The following is a 16,807-nucleotide window of genomic DNA, read 5'->3' as shown; positions in this document are numbered from 1 at the left end:
ATTAAATAGAGTGGTCTGATGTTTTCCAGTGAAAGATACCCACACATGTCGGAAATCTTCCTCTTTGGGAATTCTGTGCAAACTCACTTTTGAAGTAGTTTGACACCCAATTGACGGACATCAACCATGTCTGATCAAATTACACGTTTAACAAAATAGTTAGCATTGGCTAGATGCATATAGTGAAAACCCTGCTACAAGTATACCAAGAAATAGTGGTGGACAATCTCAGACTCAGGCTGGGCGATATATTGCTACTAAATTGATATCGTGATATAAGACTAGATATCGTCTGGGATTTTGGTTATTGTAATATTGTGATTTGGTATAAGTGTTGTCTTTTCCCAGTTTAAAAGGCTACATTACAGTCTTCTACTACTACTACTACTTTCAGCTGCTCCCGTTAGGGGTTGCCACAGCGGATCATCCATTTCCATCTCTTCCTGTCCTCTGCATCTTTCTCTGTCACACCAGCCACCTGCATGTCCTCTCTCACCACATCCATAAACCTCCTCTTTGGTCTTCCTCTTTTCCTCTTCCCTGGCAGCTCCATTTTCAGCATCCTTCTCCCAATATACCCAGCATCTCTCCTCCACATATGTCCAAACCATCTCAATGTTGCCTCTCTTACTTTGTCTCCAAACCGTCCAACCTGAGCTGTCTCTCTAATACACTCGTTCCTAATCCCGTCCTTCTTCATCACTCCCGATGGAAATCTTAGCATCTTCAACTCTGCCACCTCCAGCTCCGCCTCCTGTCTTTTCATCAGTGCCACTGTCTCTAAACCATATAACATAGCTGGTCTCAACCATCTTGTAAACCTTCCCTCTAACTCTTGCTGGTACCCTTCTGTCGCAAATCACTCCTGACACTCTTCTCCACCCACTCCACCCTGCTTACACTCTCTTCTTCACCTCTCTTCTGCAACCCCTGTTACTTTGGACAGTTGACTCCAAGTTTTTAAAACTCATATGCCTTCGTCACCTCTACTACTTACAGTAAAGGGATGAAATTTTGTGAACTTGTTAGACTGTAGTAGCTGTTCTACTATTTGCTTCTACATGTTTGGTAATCATATCCACATTAGTAATGACTGTTTATCAAAACTTCCTTTTATGTAAATATCTTATGAGTGCCATAATAGTCATCCCTACAATATCGATATGAAGGTATTGGATCAAACATATCATGATATTTGATTTTGTCCATATTGTCCAGCCATACCTCAGACGACAAAAGGTAAAAGCTGAGTTGAACTATGGGAGGTGGGACGAAACAAATTAAGCATATGATTCATATCAAAATCTGTCATCTCACATTACTTTGATATACACCCCAAATGCCCCCCAAACCACCCAGATAACCGAGTCAAAATACCTCTTAGGTGTAATCCTGCTCTGTCTGCACCTGAGATTCAGCCTCAGGTGCAGACAGATAACTGGAAAATTGTGTTTTTCCAATCGAATGGATTATTAACACAAAGGGGTTTTCACTGAGTTCTGTCCTCACTTACCTGTTGAGGGGGGAAGCTGTGCAACTGGACAAACAACAGGAAGTAGATCCACTGTCCATCAGCAGCACAGTGGGCGGGATAAACAGAGCTCAGGGTCAAGGAGTGGAGCTGGCAGAACTGGACCGGAACTGCCCATTCATGTCCTGCCTCATAAGATGACCTGGACACACAGATAGGGTTACAGGTCATCTGGGTAAGATTAGATGACAACGACACACACACAACTTCATGGATACGATTCCATCAAATGTTGTCCTTTTTTCAGCTCAAAGCAGCACGTTTTACTAAAAGCCTAGGTAAATATAAAGAGTGAATACAGTGATGATTCTTTTTCAGATAATTTTTACTTAAAATAAGTGAATACAAAATTCTGTCAGAGGGGCAGGCTAACCTTCTAATACCCCTTTTTTCCAAGCTGTCCATCACAGCTGCCTCCAGGTAACCAATCAGCTCCTCTGCTGCTCCGGACTCTGCCTCCAACAGCTTACTGGCTTTAGCCACTGGAAGAGAATCGACAGGATGTCTGAAAAATAAGGTGTGTGTGTGTGTGTGTGTGTCTGTGTGTGTTAGTATGATGCTAACTCTTATGGCAGAGTTGACCTTACCCAGAGTCTGTACATGCTGATCCAGTCCAGTCTGACTGGACCGGGTCTGGTTCCAGTGTTGTAGGATAAGTCCCAAGGCTCTCAGGTCCACTCGCAGTCGGAGGCTACACACTCCCAGTAGTTCACAGAAACACACGCAGGCAGTGGTTACAGAGGGCAGGTTGAAGTGAAGCATGGTGAGGTTGTAGGCCTGCTGCGCTGCCTGGCTGAGGCTGGACCAGGGAGAGGAGATGGGGAACACACAAAGAGGAGGTGAGCAATGAATCAGGTAGCTGTTATTCCGAGGGGATTTTAGATTACCTATTCCTGAGAGACAGGACCTGCAGGGTCAGCCCGTGTACTCACAGTATCTTGACATCAGCACAGCCATCCAAGTGTTGAATGAGAAAGGTTGCATAGGCAAAGGAGGGCCGCCCGTGACGCAGGTAGTACAAAGAGTCCAGATTCTCAATCAGGGCATACTTGTTCACAAGGTGAGGGCTGGAGAAATGAGGTAGCTCTGAGGACTCTGTGGAGTGTGAGAAGTTGCTTTCATGAGTAATTACAGAAAAAACATATTGCATTCTCAACGGATGCCCCTCTTCTTTCTTTGTGGTGAGTTCCTTTGAAAAGCAAGGCAGTGTAATAATGATTGGTTGTCACCTCTATTTTAGAAACAGGAGACAATGACCTTGTGACTTTGGCGGAACCTACCAGTGAATCGGAGCGTGTTGGCAGCCTGCCAGCCAAACAGCCGAGATGGGTCCAGAGGATGGAGAGACTACAGCCCAGCAAGACAGTTGGGGGGGGGAAAAAAACAACTTTAGTATAACTTTCACACCAATTTTATACATTTTCAGCATAACAAAGGCACAATATGCCATAACAAAGGTAAATTTGAAATGCAAATAATTTCTGCGTAAAAATGTTTGGCTCAGCAAATCCTGACATAAAGTCTACACTCTCATTAAATCTACATTCTAGACCCGGGCTGCCATGAACAGCAACTTGATAGCGGGCTGAACTCAGAGCTAATTGGCAGTCTGTTGCAGCAGCAAAGCCCATTTGATTAATAGATTTTGGAGTTTTATTCGAATGAAGGTTTCATTTGCTGTTTTTCCATGTGCCACTCAGTCTCTCATTCTGTGACCACTTCCTGCAAACAGAGTCTGCCTGAAGGGAAGTTATCATATGCTAGTTAGCTGTTAGCCTTTAAAGAGTTAACTAAACCCTTGACCGGTCTTTGTGCATGCTCAGTAATCCAGGTAAGCAAATCACAGAAAGTTGAATCGAGAAAAACGTTTCATCACTCATCTCAACTGACTGCAGGTATCCCCACCCGTATAAACAACACGCTGGCATAATGACCTAAAACAATGATCGGTTTCATATGCAAATTACCATGACCATTAACTAGAGTTTCAATGGCCATGTGTACTATTCACAGAGGATTTGGGAATAGTTTCAATCACAGCATTGTAAAATGTTGACAGAAATCACTTAGATTACACTGACCAAGTAAGTGTGTCTGCTCCTGAAGCTGTGTTTTCAGTCCACGTACCTCACATATAGGGGGCAATACTATAAGCAGAGGCATGGGTGTGCTATGGGTTCCTCAGTCTCACCCATAGTGGCCAACTTGTACATGGAGGAAGTGGAAAAGAGGGTTCTGATGTCCTATCCAGGGACATTACCTAGTCATTGGTTCAGATATGTGGACGACACCTGGGTTCAAATTAACTCTCAGGACGTACCACATTTCACCAACCACATTAACTCTGTGGACAACCACATCAAGTTTACCAGGGAGGATGGGAAAAATGACAGATTAGCCTTCTTAGTATATGAAATTGCAGTTGGTGGTGGGGGACATTTTATTGTTGATGTTTACTGTAAACCAACACATACTGATCAGTACTTAAGGTCTGACTCTCATCATCCACTGAAGCACAAACTAGGAGTCAACAGGACATTGTAGCACCGAGCTGACAATGTCCCCACCGACTCAGCGGCCGGGGAATGGGAGAAATCCCACATTAAACAGGCCCTGGTTAAGTGTGGTTATCCTAACTGAGCATTTATCAAAGCCAGGAAGATGACCAAACAGTGCACCGGCAGATCAAAGAGAGGAGAAGGACAACAGCTGTCTAAGTGTAAACCAGTGGTGAATCCGTATGTGGTGGGAGTGTCGGAACAGCTGAGACATGTATTTTCCAAACACCACGCCTCAGTTGCTTTCAAACCCCAAAACACGCTGTGCCAGAAATAGGTCCACCCCAAGGATCGGGTCCCCCGGCACAAACAGAGCAATATAGTGTACGCTGTTAAGTGCCAGGAGGATTGTTGTGATTTGTACATTGAGGAAACCAAACAGACGCTGGCCAAGAGGATGGCACAACACAGATGATCTAACATATCAGGCCAGGACTCCACAGTCTATACCCATCTACAGACCAGTGGCCACTCTTTCAAGGATGAGGATGTGCACATCCTTGATAGGGAGGAACACCGAGTTGAACAGGGAGTCAAAGAGGCCATCTGTGTGAAGAGGGAATGACCACCCCTGAACCGGGGGGGGGGGGGGGGCTAAGAGTGCATCTGTCACCATCTTACAATGTTGCAACTATTTCCCAATCCTCTGTGAATAGTACACATGGCCATTGAAACTCTAGTTAATGGTCATGGCAATCTGCGTATGAAACCAATGGTTTGTTTTTGGTCGTTACACCACTGTATTGTTTATAAGGGTGGGGATACCGGCAGACAGTTGAGACTGAGGAGGTCACGTACATGAGTGATGAAACGTCCACTCTTCTGAGCCGTTCCCAGTCGCTGCTTCGCCCCCTCTGCCAGTCCGGGCAGGGCTGCAGACTACCACATGCCTCCTCCCATACATGTGGAGTCACCAGCTGCTTCTTTTCACCTGACAGTGGGGAGTTTCACCTGACAGTGAGGAGTTTCACCAGGGGGATGTAGTGCACGAGAGGATCACGCTATTCACCCAAGTCCTCCCCCCCTCTCCCGCACAGGTGCCCCGATCAATCAGAGGAGGCACTAGTGCAACGACCAGGACACATACTCATATCCGGCTTCCCACCCACAGACGTGACCAATTGTGTCTGTAGGGACACCCGGCTAAGCCGGAGGTAACATGGGGGTTCGAACAAGTGATCCCTGTGTTCCTTTTGCATATTCTGATGAGAGAAGAAGACGTCACTGCCAGTTTTTCCTAAATAGGCAGGTTATTTTCCTGAACTCTTACAATGACTGGATCTGGTGGTCTAACTCTACAATGAAGAGATAAACAGTTTTCAGTGACTGGTTTTCTAAAAACCCTTAACCTTCTCTTTAAGCTTCTGAACATACTGGGTGGATGCTGGTTGCTGTTAGCAGCCGCTTTCCTTGGCAACCAGCCTTTTGTTATATCACATTTACGCATAGGCCATCATCACAATTAGAATTTATCTTTAAAGTTACAGTACCTGCATCAGGTGGTAGATGGAGACATCAGAGGAGAGGCTGTTTCCCCGGCCACCCCCAGATGGGAAAAGGGCACTCCTGAGTTTGGGGTATGGGGCCAGGGCCATCTTCAGTACCTGGGCATCCACCCTACAGGCAGACCTACCCACTGTCTCCCCTTGACTCAACACCTGGACACAGGTAAGGATCCAGAGGAGTCACACTACAAGACCAAACTAATACACCAGACCAGATTTCATTTTGCTCAACATGAGAATTAGGCTGGCTCAGTTTGGAACCCAAACTGGCTTTCAAGTTAGTTAGTTAAATCGTTACATCAAGAGTCCATGTGGATTTTCTGCAAAAAAGAGCAGGGCAGTGATACAACTGTATCAAAGTAGATAACAGCAAAAGTGTGGCTGTGTGTAATATTTAAATTTAAGGAATTTGAAATTAAATTCATGGCACGGGCTGTAAAACCAGCTGACACTTACTTTAAGTTAGCCTGTTGCATACTGTACAGTTTATACTACAAAGTCTGACTCTCCACATTACAATTCTAGGAATTGCCTATTTCCCATGTATATCTATGTTGCCTTCATTGACTTGACTTTTTATCTTATTTGGCATTATTGTTCTCTTTGTGCTCACAAATTGGCAAATTGTGACCCAAAATGGACTTTACGTTTTTGAATATAGCCCCATTTTTACATAAGAAAGCATTTAAAAGCATCTTAAAGGACAACATATTTTAACTGCTATGCAAAGAATGATCAGTTTGTAATAATACTGTGTTTTTGAATCTGAGATGCCGGTGTGTGTGTGTGTGTGTGTGTGTGTGTGTGTGTGTGTGTGTGTGTGTGTGTGTGTGTGTGTGTGTGTAGTATGGCTGTCCACAGGGTGTTGTGATGCATCTACTGCAGCAGTGTGTAGCTGGAGGGAAGGAAGGTGTGTGCATGTGTTCTTCCAACCTGCTTGCAACCCTCCTGCTTTTAGCTTGCTGCCGCTGGCCAGCCCTTGTGGCGAATAGGGACGCATCCAGCATGTAAGCCTTCCCTTACCAATACATAGCCTCTTCTTCATCAAGACTCCTGCCAGGCCTCCCTCCGGTCACATATGGTAACTGGGGTCTTGCGGCCCCAGGCTAACTCGGCAGGGAATCTCGGAGCAGCAGTGGGCCCCAGAAATATAGTGTGCAGGCCCACCCTGGTGGACATGCCCTGGCACCTATCAACCACTGCACCACTGCCTTGTGGGTGAGTCTGGCAAGACAAAAGGCTAAGGGAGCACACCTCAATAGAAAAGCAAGCTGTGGTGGCACGCTTCAAGGCAGTTTCTGAAAAACTGGATTTCAAGCAGCCTCCTGCAGTTGTGTGGTGGTGCCGGTCATCTAGGGGTCCCCCTTGTCATCGGAACCATCTCCTCTACAATCAATTCAGTGGCATTGGGAGAAGCACACCCCCCATGCCACTTTAAAAACCATCTCTGCGCAGGTATCTTCTCCTGCTACCCGAGTCCCTGACCTCACAAAGTCTGGTGGTGATGGAGTATCCAGTGACAGGAGTAGGTTTGAATGAGCTGGGAGCTCTTAGCTGGAACTCTGCACGCCAGCGGCACAGGGCAACGGGCGTTAGCAGCTGGGATTGAGTGGGAGCTGTTTCTGGCAGACCCCTGTGCATCTGAGCAGCCTTATTTAGGGACCACACTGCTCACCCCATTTGGGGAATGACCTAGAAAAGGTGGCCCAAAAATTGCCCACTCAACACTGTGCCTGAGCAGGAAACCATACCTGCTGGGCCATTCCACTACGTGGTCAAAAAACACACACTATACCATCAAGAATTGCAGCATGGAGCATAAGGACACTCCTGGAAGTACAGACAGATCTCAACACAGAACAGCACTTATTGCCAGTGAGCTGAAGCGCTATTGTGTGGATGTGGTGGCACTCAGTGAGACCAGGCTTCTTGAAAAGGGCTCGCTTGATGAAATGGGAGAGGGCTATACATTCTTTTAGAAAGGATACCTCCTAGGAGGTCAACACATTCATGGAGTTGGTTTTGCAATTAAGAACAGTCTCTCACCCAAACTCGAAGAAACACCAGTGGGCATTAGTGAACAGCTGATGACTCTCCGCATACCCCTCGTAAAATGCCGATACATTACCTTGATAAGTGCCTGCGCAACCCCTTTACCATCTCATGATGAAGAGAAAGATCGCTTCTACCAGGCACTCGATGGTATACTCAACAATATCCCAAGGAGCAACAAAGTCATTTTGCTTGGTGAGTGATTTTAATGCACAAGTTGGGAAGTACATGCAAAACTGGAATGGAGTGATTGGCACCCATGGCATTGGAAAAGTCAACGCCAATGGCGTAAGACTTCTTAGTCTGTGCTTGGAACATGACCTCACCATCACAAACACAATTTTCCAACAAAAGAATACATACAAGGCATCCTGGATGCATCCCAGATCCAAACACTGGCACCTGATAGATTATGCTATCATAAGGCGGGCTGATCTTAAAGACATGCTCCTTACGAGAGCTATGCGAGGAGCAGACTGCTGGACAGACCACCACATGATCCTGACAAAAGTCAGAGTGCATGTTTGACGTTTGAGACACCAATCTGGGCCAAAGAAGAAACCACTCCACTGCGCTAGACTCTCCAACAGCGACACCCGAAACACCTTCCATCGTTCTCTAGCTGACAAGTTCATAGACGTAGAACAGCCGATCAACTCAGAGTCTGGGACTGATGAGAAGTGGACCTCTCTGAGCCCCACCCTCTTTAACAATGCAGCCCAATCTATTGGCTTTAAAACCAAAAAACATCGGAACTGGTTCGATGACAATGCCAGAAAGAGCTCCACCCTCCTGGACAACATGCATAAGGCACACAGAGCCACCTTCAGCAACCCACTATCCTAACTTCTCAAGAAACAATGGCAAGCCCTCTGCTCTGAGGCCCAAATAACTCTGCGGTATCTGCAAAATGAGCGGTAGATTTTGAAAGCCAATGAAATCCAGGCTCATGCAAACAGGAACGACATGCATAGTTTCTATGATGCAGTTAAAACCATCTATGGCCCCAGAAACTGCTCCCTGGCACCCGTTAGATCTGCTGATGGATCAACTCTTATCAAGGACCAGGCCCTGTTAGTGGAGCGGTGGGCCAAGCATTTTAACACCCTACTCAACCAGCCCACCCCAGCGGACTCAACTGTACTGCCAGAGCTCCCTGAACAGCCTATCTTGCAAGACCTAGACCTCCCACCAACCTTCAAAGAAATCCCGCATGCGGTTAAGACCCCGAAAAACAATAAAACCCATGGACCTGATAACAGTCCAGCTGAAATCCTCAAGGAAGGAGGATACCGCTGTATGAAGACACTGTTCTCTACATCCTTGAGGTGTAGAGTTGCAAGTGTGTCCCCAATAGTGGAAAGATGCCAAGATTTTGACCATTTCTAAAAACAAAGGAGACAAACCCATCTGCTCCAGCATTAGGGGTATTTCATTACTGGCCATTGCCGGAAAGGTCCTAGCCAAGATCATGCGCCACAGACTAACACTTACACTAGCCAGCTCCAGGAGAAATGCCGGGGAACAGCACAAGGATTTATTCATAGCATTCATAGACCTCTCAAAGGCATTTGATACAGTCAACAGGGACCTGCTGTGGCAAGTCCTTAAGAAATTTGGATGTCCACCCAAGTTTCTCACCATTCTTGGACAGTTTAACTCAGGAATGATGGCCCGGGTGGTAGTGGGGAACCACAGTTTCGAGCCCTCTGGTGTGTAAACTGGAGTCAGACAAGGCTGTGTGCTAGCCCCAGTCATGTTCAATATCTTTTTAGTCTGTGTTACAACACTGTTACGAAGGAGGATGGAGAAGCAGGCTGGAGTCACCATTGACTTCAGGCTCAAGGTAACATGTTCAACATCAGGAGGTTTCAGGCAACCACTAAGTTGACCTCTGAGAATATCATTGAGCTACAGTATGCCGACGATTGTGCCCTGGTAGCCCACAAACCAGAAGCCCAACAAAACACTCTGTCAGCAGTTGTAACTGCATACAGTAGAATGGGACTGATCATCAACAACCAAAAGACAGAGGTAATCTGTCAGACGAGTGCTGGCCTCCCAAGCCACCCAACAACCTTCACATCAGAAGGGTAACAGCCGGCCACTGATCCTGCCTTCAAATATCTGGGAAGCATACTATCTGACACCTGCACAATGGATGAGATCCAACACCGCCTCAAACAAGCCTTAACATCTTTTGGTCATCTAAGGAGAAAGGTTTTCCAGAACAGCAACCTTAATCTCCACACCGATGTGCTTGTTTACAGAGCAGTATGCATCTCCACATTACTATACTGAGGCACGGACCATCCACGGCCACCATCTCAGAAGCCTGAGGCCTTCCATGTGAGATGTCTCCAGAGGATCCTCAGCAGTACTTGGGAGGACAGAGTGCCACACACAGAGCTGTTGGAATGGGCAGGCAGTTGCAGCATGGCGTCTACCCTAAACCACCATCAACTCAGGTGGCTTGGGCATGTCATTCCCATGCCCAGCCAATGACTCCCATGTAAAGTCCTCTACGGCCAGCTACACCTTGGTAAACACACAGCTGGTGGGCAGAAGAAGCAGTTCAAAGACCAAATGAAGACCACACTGAAAAGATGCCAGATCAACCCCTCCTTTGGAGGGAATTGCCCCCTGCCGTACCATCTGGTGCTCTCACGTCTCACAGGGAGTGAAGTATATGGAAAACCAGCACACACAACACTGTGCAGCAAAGCGTGCAAAGAGGCATGCTTGCAAAGCTACCCTTGCCCTCCCCAGCACCACTTTTACATGCCCGGTCTGCAACCGCAACTGTGCATCAAGGATTGGACTATTCAGCCACCAAAGGACTCACAAATAGGAGCAGATGGTCATCATCGGATACGATGGACAACCAGCAAGCAAGCAAGCAAGCAAGTGTGTGTGTGTGTGTGTGTGTGTGTGTGTGTTTGTTTGTTTGGGAGCTAGATAATAGTGTGGGTGAGAAGTAGAAGAAGATGGGGGGGAGATGTGTCAAAGGGAAGTAATCAGACTCAAAGCTATTGAGAGAGTGGTCTTAACCATTGGACCACCCTTGGTTATCACTGGCATGATACTTGGCTTTAATTAGGTAAGAAATAAAACATACAGACTAATTTGGCATGTTATCATATTCCTGGTTGAAGTATTACCTGATTCATTCAAATAGTTGTAACACCCAGTTAATTTAATAACCACCAGTTAATGCAAAATGTTGGATCAACCTGCAAAAATCATCGAGTTAACAGTTCAAGATTTCTATTACATTACTCAGCAGTTGTTACATTATAAAGGACAAAATTATTACATTAACTGTTTAATTACATTAACCATTTTTATTATATCAACCACTGTTTAATGGTTTTCGATTATTACAATTAATAATTTCTTAATTTAAACTTTACTGTAAAGCCCTGTGTAAATGTGACATGAAAAACGCTCATTAACATGACTAACATTCATAGTAGGATTACTGCCACTGTGTTTTATTACAGTACAGAACTCAGTGCTGAGGGCATAGCTATTCAGTTTTCGATTATGTGAACATTAAGACGCTCTTTAGTTTTTTTCCCTCTTATATAGGTCACGCTAGGTCAAATTGCACAATTTTTATTGAAATTCAAAACTTAACATTGACTAAAATGTTTCTCATTTAAACAGAACGTAATTCATAGTAGCTTTTTATTGATTGGTACATTCCCATTTTCCGTAGAGGCAAGGTTCTCCGCAGACAGGAAATTAGATGAATTGTGTGCTAAATAATTCCCAGCCAAGCAGTAATGATGTAGTTGCACACGATTCCTGAGGTTAGCCTCTTAATGGAAGAATATAATCTGTTCAACGTCAAAGCCAAGGCAGGAAAATTTGCTTTGAGGCTCTGACAGGAAATAAGGCTTTTTATCAATCAGATCAAAATACATTTCGACCCATGATGGTAGCCATTTTGATCTGTGTATCCTAATCACAAAAAAGGTAGTTTTGAGCCTGCTGACAGTATTCATAAACACACACATATTTACTTGACCCCCAGTCCTGGGTAGGGAATAGTCTGTCAAGACCTACTGACTAAAACAGAGGTTTTCAATGTTTTTCAGGCCAAGGATCCCTTGGCTGATAGAGACACGGTAGAGGGACCCCATAATACATATCGTATAGAATTGTGTTGCTTATTAAACCATGCCAACAATAACGTGTGGGGCGGCCTATAGTGCCATGTATGAAAGTCCTTTTTAATGGTGTATACAATGCTAAGCCATTAAAATAATAATTATTGACAGATTCATATATTTATAGAACATTTTTTTTGTAATTTTTTTCATTAAGGAAAATCAAATACTTAAGCTAATAATACGTACCTATTTGGCTAATATGGCACGCAATTATTTCCAGCGTTTTATTGGTGCCACACATAGAGTGGTTTAGCATAGGATAGCTAGCTGGTGCTCGGCTTTCAAGGTGATCACATTATTGCACGAGGATTCATGGGTATATTCAATGCTGAAATTTTTCTAACGAATAGGAAGATTCATTTTTGCTTATGATAGGTTGTATTTATGTTAATGTGTATTTTCGGACATACTTTGGAAGAAAAAAAAAGTTTGGGGTCAAATAATTTGGCGGACCTGCTGCAGTAACTCTGAGGACCCCCTAGGGGTCGCGGACCCCCTGTTGGAAGATCTCTGGACTAAAATAACCTCCATCAGCCGTGCAGAAGGAACGCCCGGCCTTCAAAACCTCTCAAGAGGAAAGAAGATTAAATGCACATCTGGGTGACACAGACTACCAGGTTTTGGGGTATTTTAGAGGACACGTATGTTAACTGCTTGACGATTATGGAACAAATATTAGATTACGTGTGACGTATAATACATAAAACGGTTCAGTTCACACGAGGCACCATGTAGAGTCTTTACCACTGATTGTTACACACCTCCATACTACATTTATGAACAGGGAATGATGGGATATGGATCATGTGGATCGGTAATGTTGCAGATTCTGCATACTGTGTATGTTCTAACCATGTACATCCACCAACAGCCAACATAGTAGGATGTTTTTCAGCCAATAGAAACTCTGTATTTTAGGACAATAAAGATGCTGCATCTCTAACCATCCACATAAAAAATCCTGTTTTAATAAAGGTTGCTGAAAAACACCATTTTAACCCCAAAAGGCAATAAAGTTCTTCTTATTTCCATTTCATATCTCATCAAATCCAGTAGCAAAGATAGACATCTGCCATGGATATTAGCTGGTAGTACAGTACCTGGTCAATTCCCCCCGGGGCGAACATGATGGTGGCCAGTGCCAGCAGGCTGTGCCCCTCCAGTAGCAGACTGCTGACTGACGTCTGGCCCCCTGGGAGCAGGACCTGGGCACTGGTTACACTAGTCTCAAACACTCTCCTCGGATCTGAAATGTTTGAAGATTTTGTGAATATTCAGCACAACACAAAAGCTGCTTTGCCAACAAGCTTCATCAGGAGAACCCAATAGACATCAGTGAGGATGTTTGGACCTGTTCCCTAAAGAAAACACCAGCAACTATTTTTGTTTATCGTTTTTTTTTTGTTGAATTTTTTCCTGCCTTTTCCTCCCCAATTGTACTTGGCCAATTACACTACTCTTCCGAGCCATCCCAGTCGCTGCTCCACCCCCTCTGCCGATCCAGGGAGTGCTGCAGACTACTACATGCCTCCTCTGATACATGTGGAGTCGCCAGCCACTTCTTTTCATCTGACAGTGAGGAGTTTCACCTGAGGGACGTAGCACATGGGAGCATCATGCTATTCCCCCTCCACCCCTGAACAGGCGCCTCGACCGACCAGAGGAGGCGCTTAGTGCAGTGACCAGGACACATACCCACATCTGGCTTCTGACCCGCAGACACAGCCAATTGTGTCTTCAGGGTCACCCGACCAAGCCGGAGGTAACACGGGGAATCGAACCGGCGATCCCCGTGTTGGTAGGCAATGGAACAGACCGCTACGCCACCCGGACGCCCAAACACCAGCAACTCTAAGCCTGATCAAAACACATCAGATGCGCAGATCCTGAGACAGACATCCTGATACCTGAGAGATCCCTGGTAATCTCCTGGACTTTCACCAACATCTCAAACCACGGCTGGTTCTCATACAGAGTCTTACTGCTCAGGATGGGGCAGTTTCTAGGTGTCAGCCTGAGAGGAAGCCAGAAACAAGGTAGTTGTTATGAACTTACATCTAAATTAACCACTGAGCAGCCACAAATTCCATGTGAACATTATGAATGACTAAACAAATCCTTTCGGGAACAAACATATATGACACATCACACAGACTATAATACACACTGTCTGTCTCTCTCTCTGTCAGATAGACATACATACCATCAACACACCAACCAACACATATACTCCTCCACAAAGTCACTTTCTGTCACACACACAAGAGAACAAACGCAAACCCAAGTACACACACACACACACACACACACACACACACAAACACTATGGGGGGTAAAACGGGTGAGCAAATGAACCCAAAATACCTTCAATGCATACCTGCTACAGCTAAACTGTGTGTATACGTGTACTTTGGTGAGCTGTAGCAAACACCACATCAACACTACACCTTACAGTTTGATAGGTAACCAGGCGTGTGTACAGGTACATGTTGTAAGTGGAGCGCATGCTGCATTTGGTGCACTGCAGCAAACGCCTACATGCCATTATGTCTAAAATGTCGCTCCTTCAAACCAAAACAGTGCCATTTTCCAAGAAGTCCAAAAGGCGATTGACACTGGTAAGGTTAAAAAAGCTTTTGGTACAGATGAGTTGTCGATGAAATGTTGAAATCTCCCAAAATAACGGATTTAATGTACTGTTTGCTGTAAACGTGTTTCGATCACAGTATTGTGCCCTCGATTTGGCTTAGATGAATTACAACTCCTATTCCACAATCCCCAAAAGATGACCTGAAGTTGCTACTGAATTATTGAGGCATTAGTCTACTGAGAACTGTATATAGTAAATTGTATTCCCCCATCTTAAATAATAGATTAGTAGTTTTTAGAGCAAAACAGTCTACTAAAAGAGGGGCAAAATAGTTTCTGAAAGGGAAGAGCCTGTATAGGTCACATTTATACAGTATCTACAGTGATTAGAAACAGATTAAAATATAGTAAGTCTACATTTTCTTGTTTTATTGATTTTCAAAAGGTGTTTGATTTTGACGATCATGATCTCCTGAAATATAAGCTTTAATAAATAGGGGGTAACGCTTTATATTAAATCCTGCAATGTACAGCTTAATTACTCTGGCGGACACAGCTCTCACTTTGGTTATACAAGGACCGGATGGCTTGTAGTAACTGCCCCAGTGCGCCATACTCCCGCAGTACCCCTACAGAGTGCCCCGGGGTACACGGTTGTAAGCTTTCTCCAAGTCCACAAAACACATGTAGACTGCCTGGTCAAACTCCCATGCCCCCCTCAGCACTTCCGCAAGGGTAAGAGTTGGTCCGTTGTTCCATGGCCAGGACGGAATCCACATTGTTCCTCCTGGATCCGAGGTCCGACAGTTGGTCGGAGCCTCCTTTCCAGCACCCTAGAGTAGACTTTCCCAGGGAGGATGAGCAATGTGATGCCCCGATAATTGCAGCACACCCTCCGGTCCCCTTTTTAAAATATGGGAACCACCACCCCAGTCTGCCACTCCACAGGTACTGCCCCCGACCTCCATGTGACACTGAAGAGGCGTGTCAACCAAGACAGCCCAACAATGTCCAGAGCCTTCAGCATCTCAGGGCCAATCTCATCCACACCCGGCACCTTGCCACCGAGAAGCTTCTTAACTACCTCAGAGACCTGTCAGGGATATGGGTGGAGCTCCCTCTGTGTCTTCAGACTCTACCTCATCCACTGAGGACATGTTAGCCAGGTTCAGGAGCTCCTCAAAGTGTTCTTTCCACCGCTCGACAACATCCCCAGTCTGGTTCAGCAGTTCCCCTCCCTGGCTGAACACAGCCTGAGTCAAGCCCTGGTTCCCCTTCCTGAGTCACCGGATGGTTTGCCAGAACTTCCTTTTTTATTCCTTTTTTAATTTATCATTTATTTTATCTATTTTATTATTTACAATATTATGTTGAATAAAAATCAAAAGAACAGTCTAATTTCCATGGAATATGGAATAAACAATGGTAGATGACAATTACTTTCGTCAGTTTTGAGTTATTACAGAGAAAACTGTGCATTCTTCGTTTTTTTTGTGGAGGGGGTAGCAACACATTTGGGCATGTCTGTATATTGAAATGGGGAGATACAGAGGTGTGAGTGATGACTAAAGAATTTGTTAAGTATTGTGAGCTTAACGTGGTGGAGAACGAAATGAATTTATATCTCGATTTATGGCAATGTAAAGTTCATGTCACTGATTTAGTTTTGATAGGTATTGAGAATGGAGCTTTAATTGAATACCTTAATGATAATGTTTTTGCGTTTTCTGAATATCTTTCTAAAAGCATGGGATAGGAGAAGAAAACTAACATATGACACATAACTTTCTTGGACTCTATTCTATATGGATTGCAGACTATTGGTTTACGAATTTGATCAAATATATGGTGTTTGGGGCATCGAGGTAGTGTAGCGGTCTATTCTGTTGCCTACCAACATGGAGATCGCCAGATCGAATCCCTGTGTTACCTCCGGCTTGGGTGGGCATCTCTACAGACACAATGGGCCGTGTCTGTGGGTGCAAAGCCGGATGCGAGTGTGTGTCCTGGTCGCTGCACTAGCGCCTCCTCTAGTCGGTCGGGGCGCTTGTTCAGGGAGAGGGGGAACTGTGGGGAATAGTGTGATCCTCCCATGCACTACGTCCTCCTGGCGAAACTCTTCACTGTCAGGTGAAAAGAAGCGGCTGGCAACTCCACATGTATCGGAGGAGACGTGGTAGTCCGCAGTCCTCCCTGGATCAGCAGAGGGGTTGGAGCAGCGACCTTGACAGCTCAGCAGCGTAGGGTAATTGGCCGGATACAATTGGGGAGAAAGGGGGGGATAAAAAAAAAAAAAAAAAAAAAAAAAAAAAAAATAATATATATATATATATATATATATATATATATATATATATATATATATATATATATATATGGTGTTTGGTACTAATA

The 16,807-nt window shown here is 44.9% G+C and overlaps 1 protein-coding gene across 1 annotated transcript in view; it reads right to left on the bottom strand.

The window, feature by feature from the left end:
• spg11 (SPG11 vesicle trafficking associated, spatacsin) overlaps positions 1-16,807 on the bottom strand; it is an 89,739-nt gene that overhangs the window by 31,273 nt on the left and 41,659 nt on the right. The window contains exons 18-25 of the mRNA XM_056282353.1: positions 13,732-13,838; positions 12,925-13,070; positions 5,580-5,747; positions 2,812-2,878; positions 2,464-2,626; positions 2,119-2,330; positions 1,905-2,013; positions 1,514-1,673 (exon numbers count right to left, since the gene is read on the bottom strand). Coding sequence (XP_056138328.1) covers positions 1,514-1,673; positions 1,905-2,013; positions 2,119-2,330; positions 2,464-2,626; positions 2,812-2,878; positions 5,580-5,747; positions 12,925-13,070; positions 13,732-13,838 — 1,132 coding nt within the window. The remainder of the gene's footprint in view (positions 1-1,513; positions 1,674-1,904; positions 2,014-2,118; positions 2,331-2,463; positions 2,627-2,811; positions 2,879-5,579; positions 5,748-12,924; positions 13,071-13,731; positions 13,839-16,807) is intronic.

The sequence above is a fragment of the Lampris incognitus genome, chromosome 6 (assembly GCF_029633865.1).
Source record: "Lampris incognitus isolate fLamInc1 chromosome 6, fLamInc1.hap2, whole genome shotgun sequence".
Lineage (NCBI taxonomy): Eukaryota > Metazoa > Chordata > Actinopteri > Lampriformes > Lampridae > Lampris > Lampris incognitus.
Note: the sequence above shows the minus strand (reverse complement) of the source record. Positions and strands in the feature narration are given on the sequence as shown.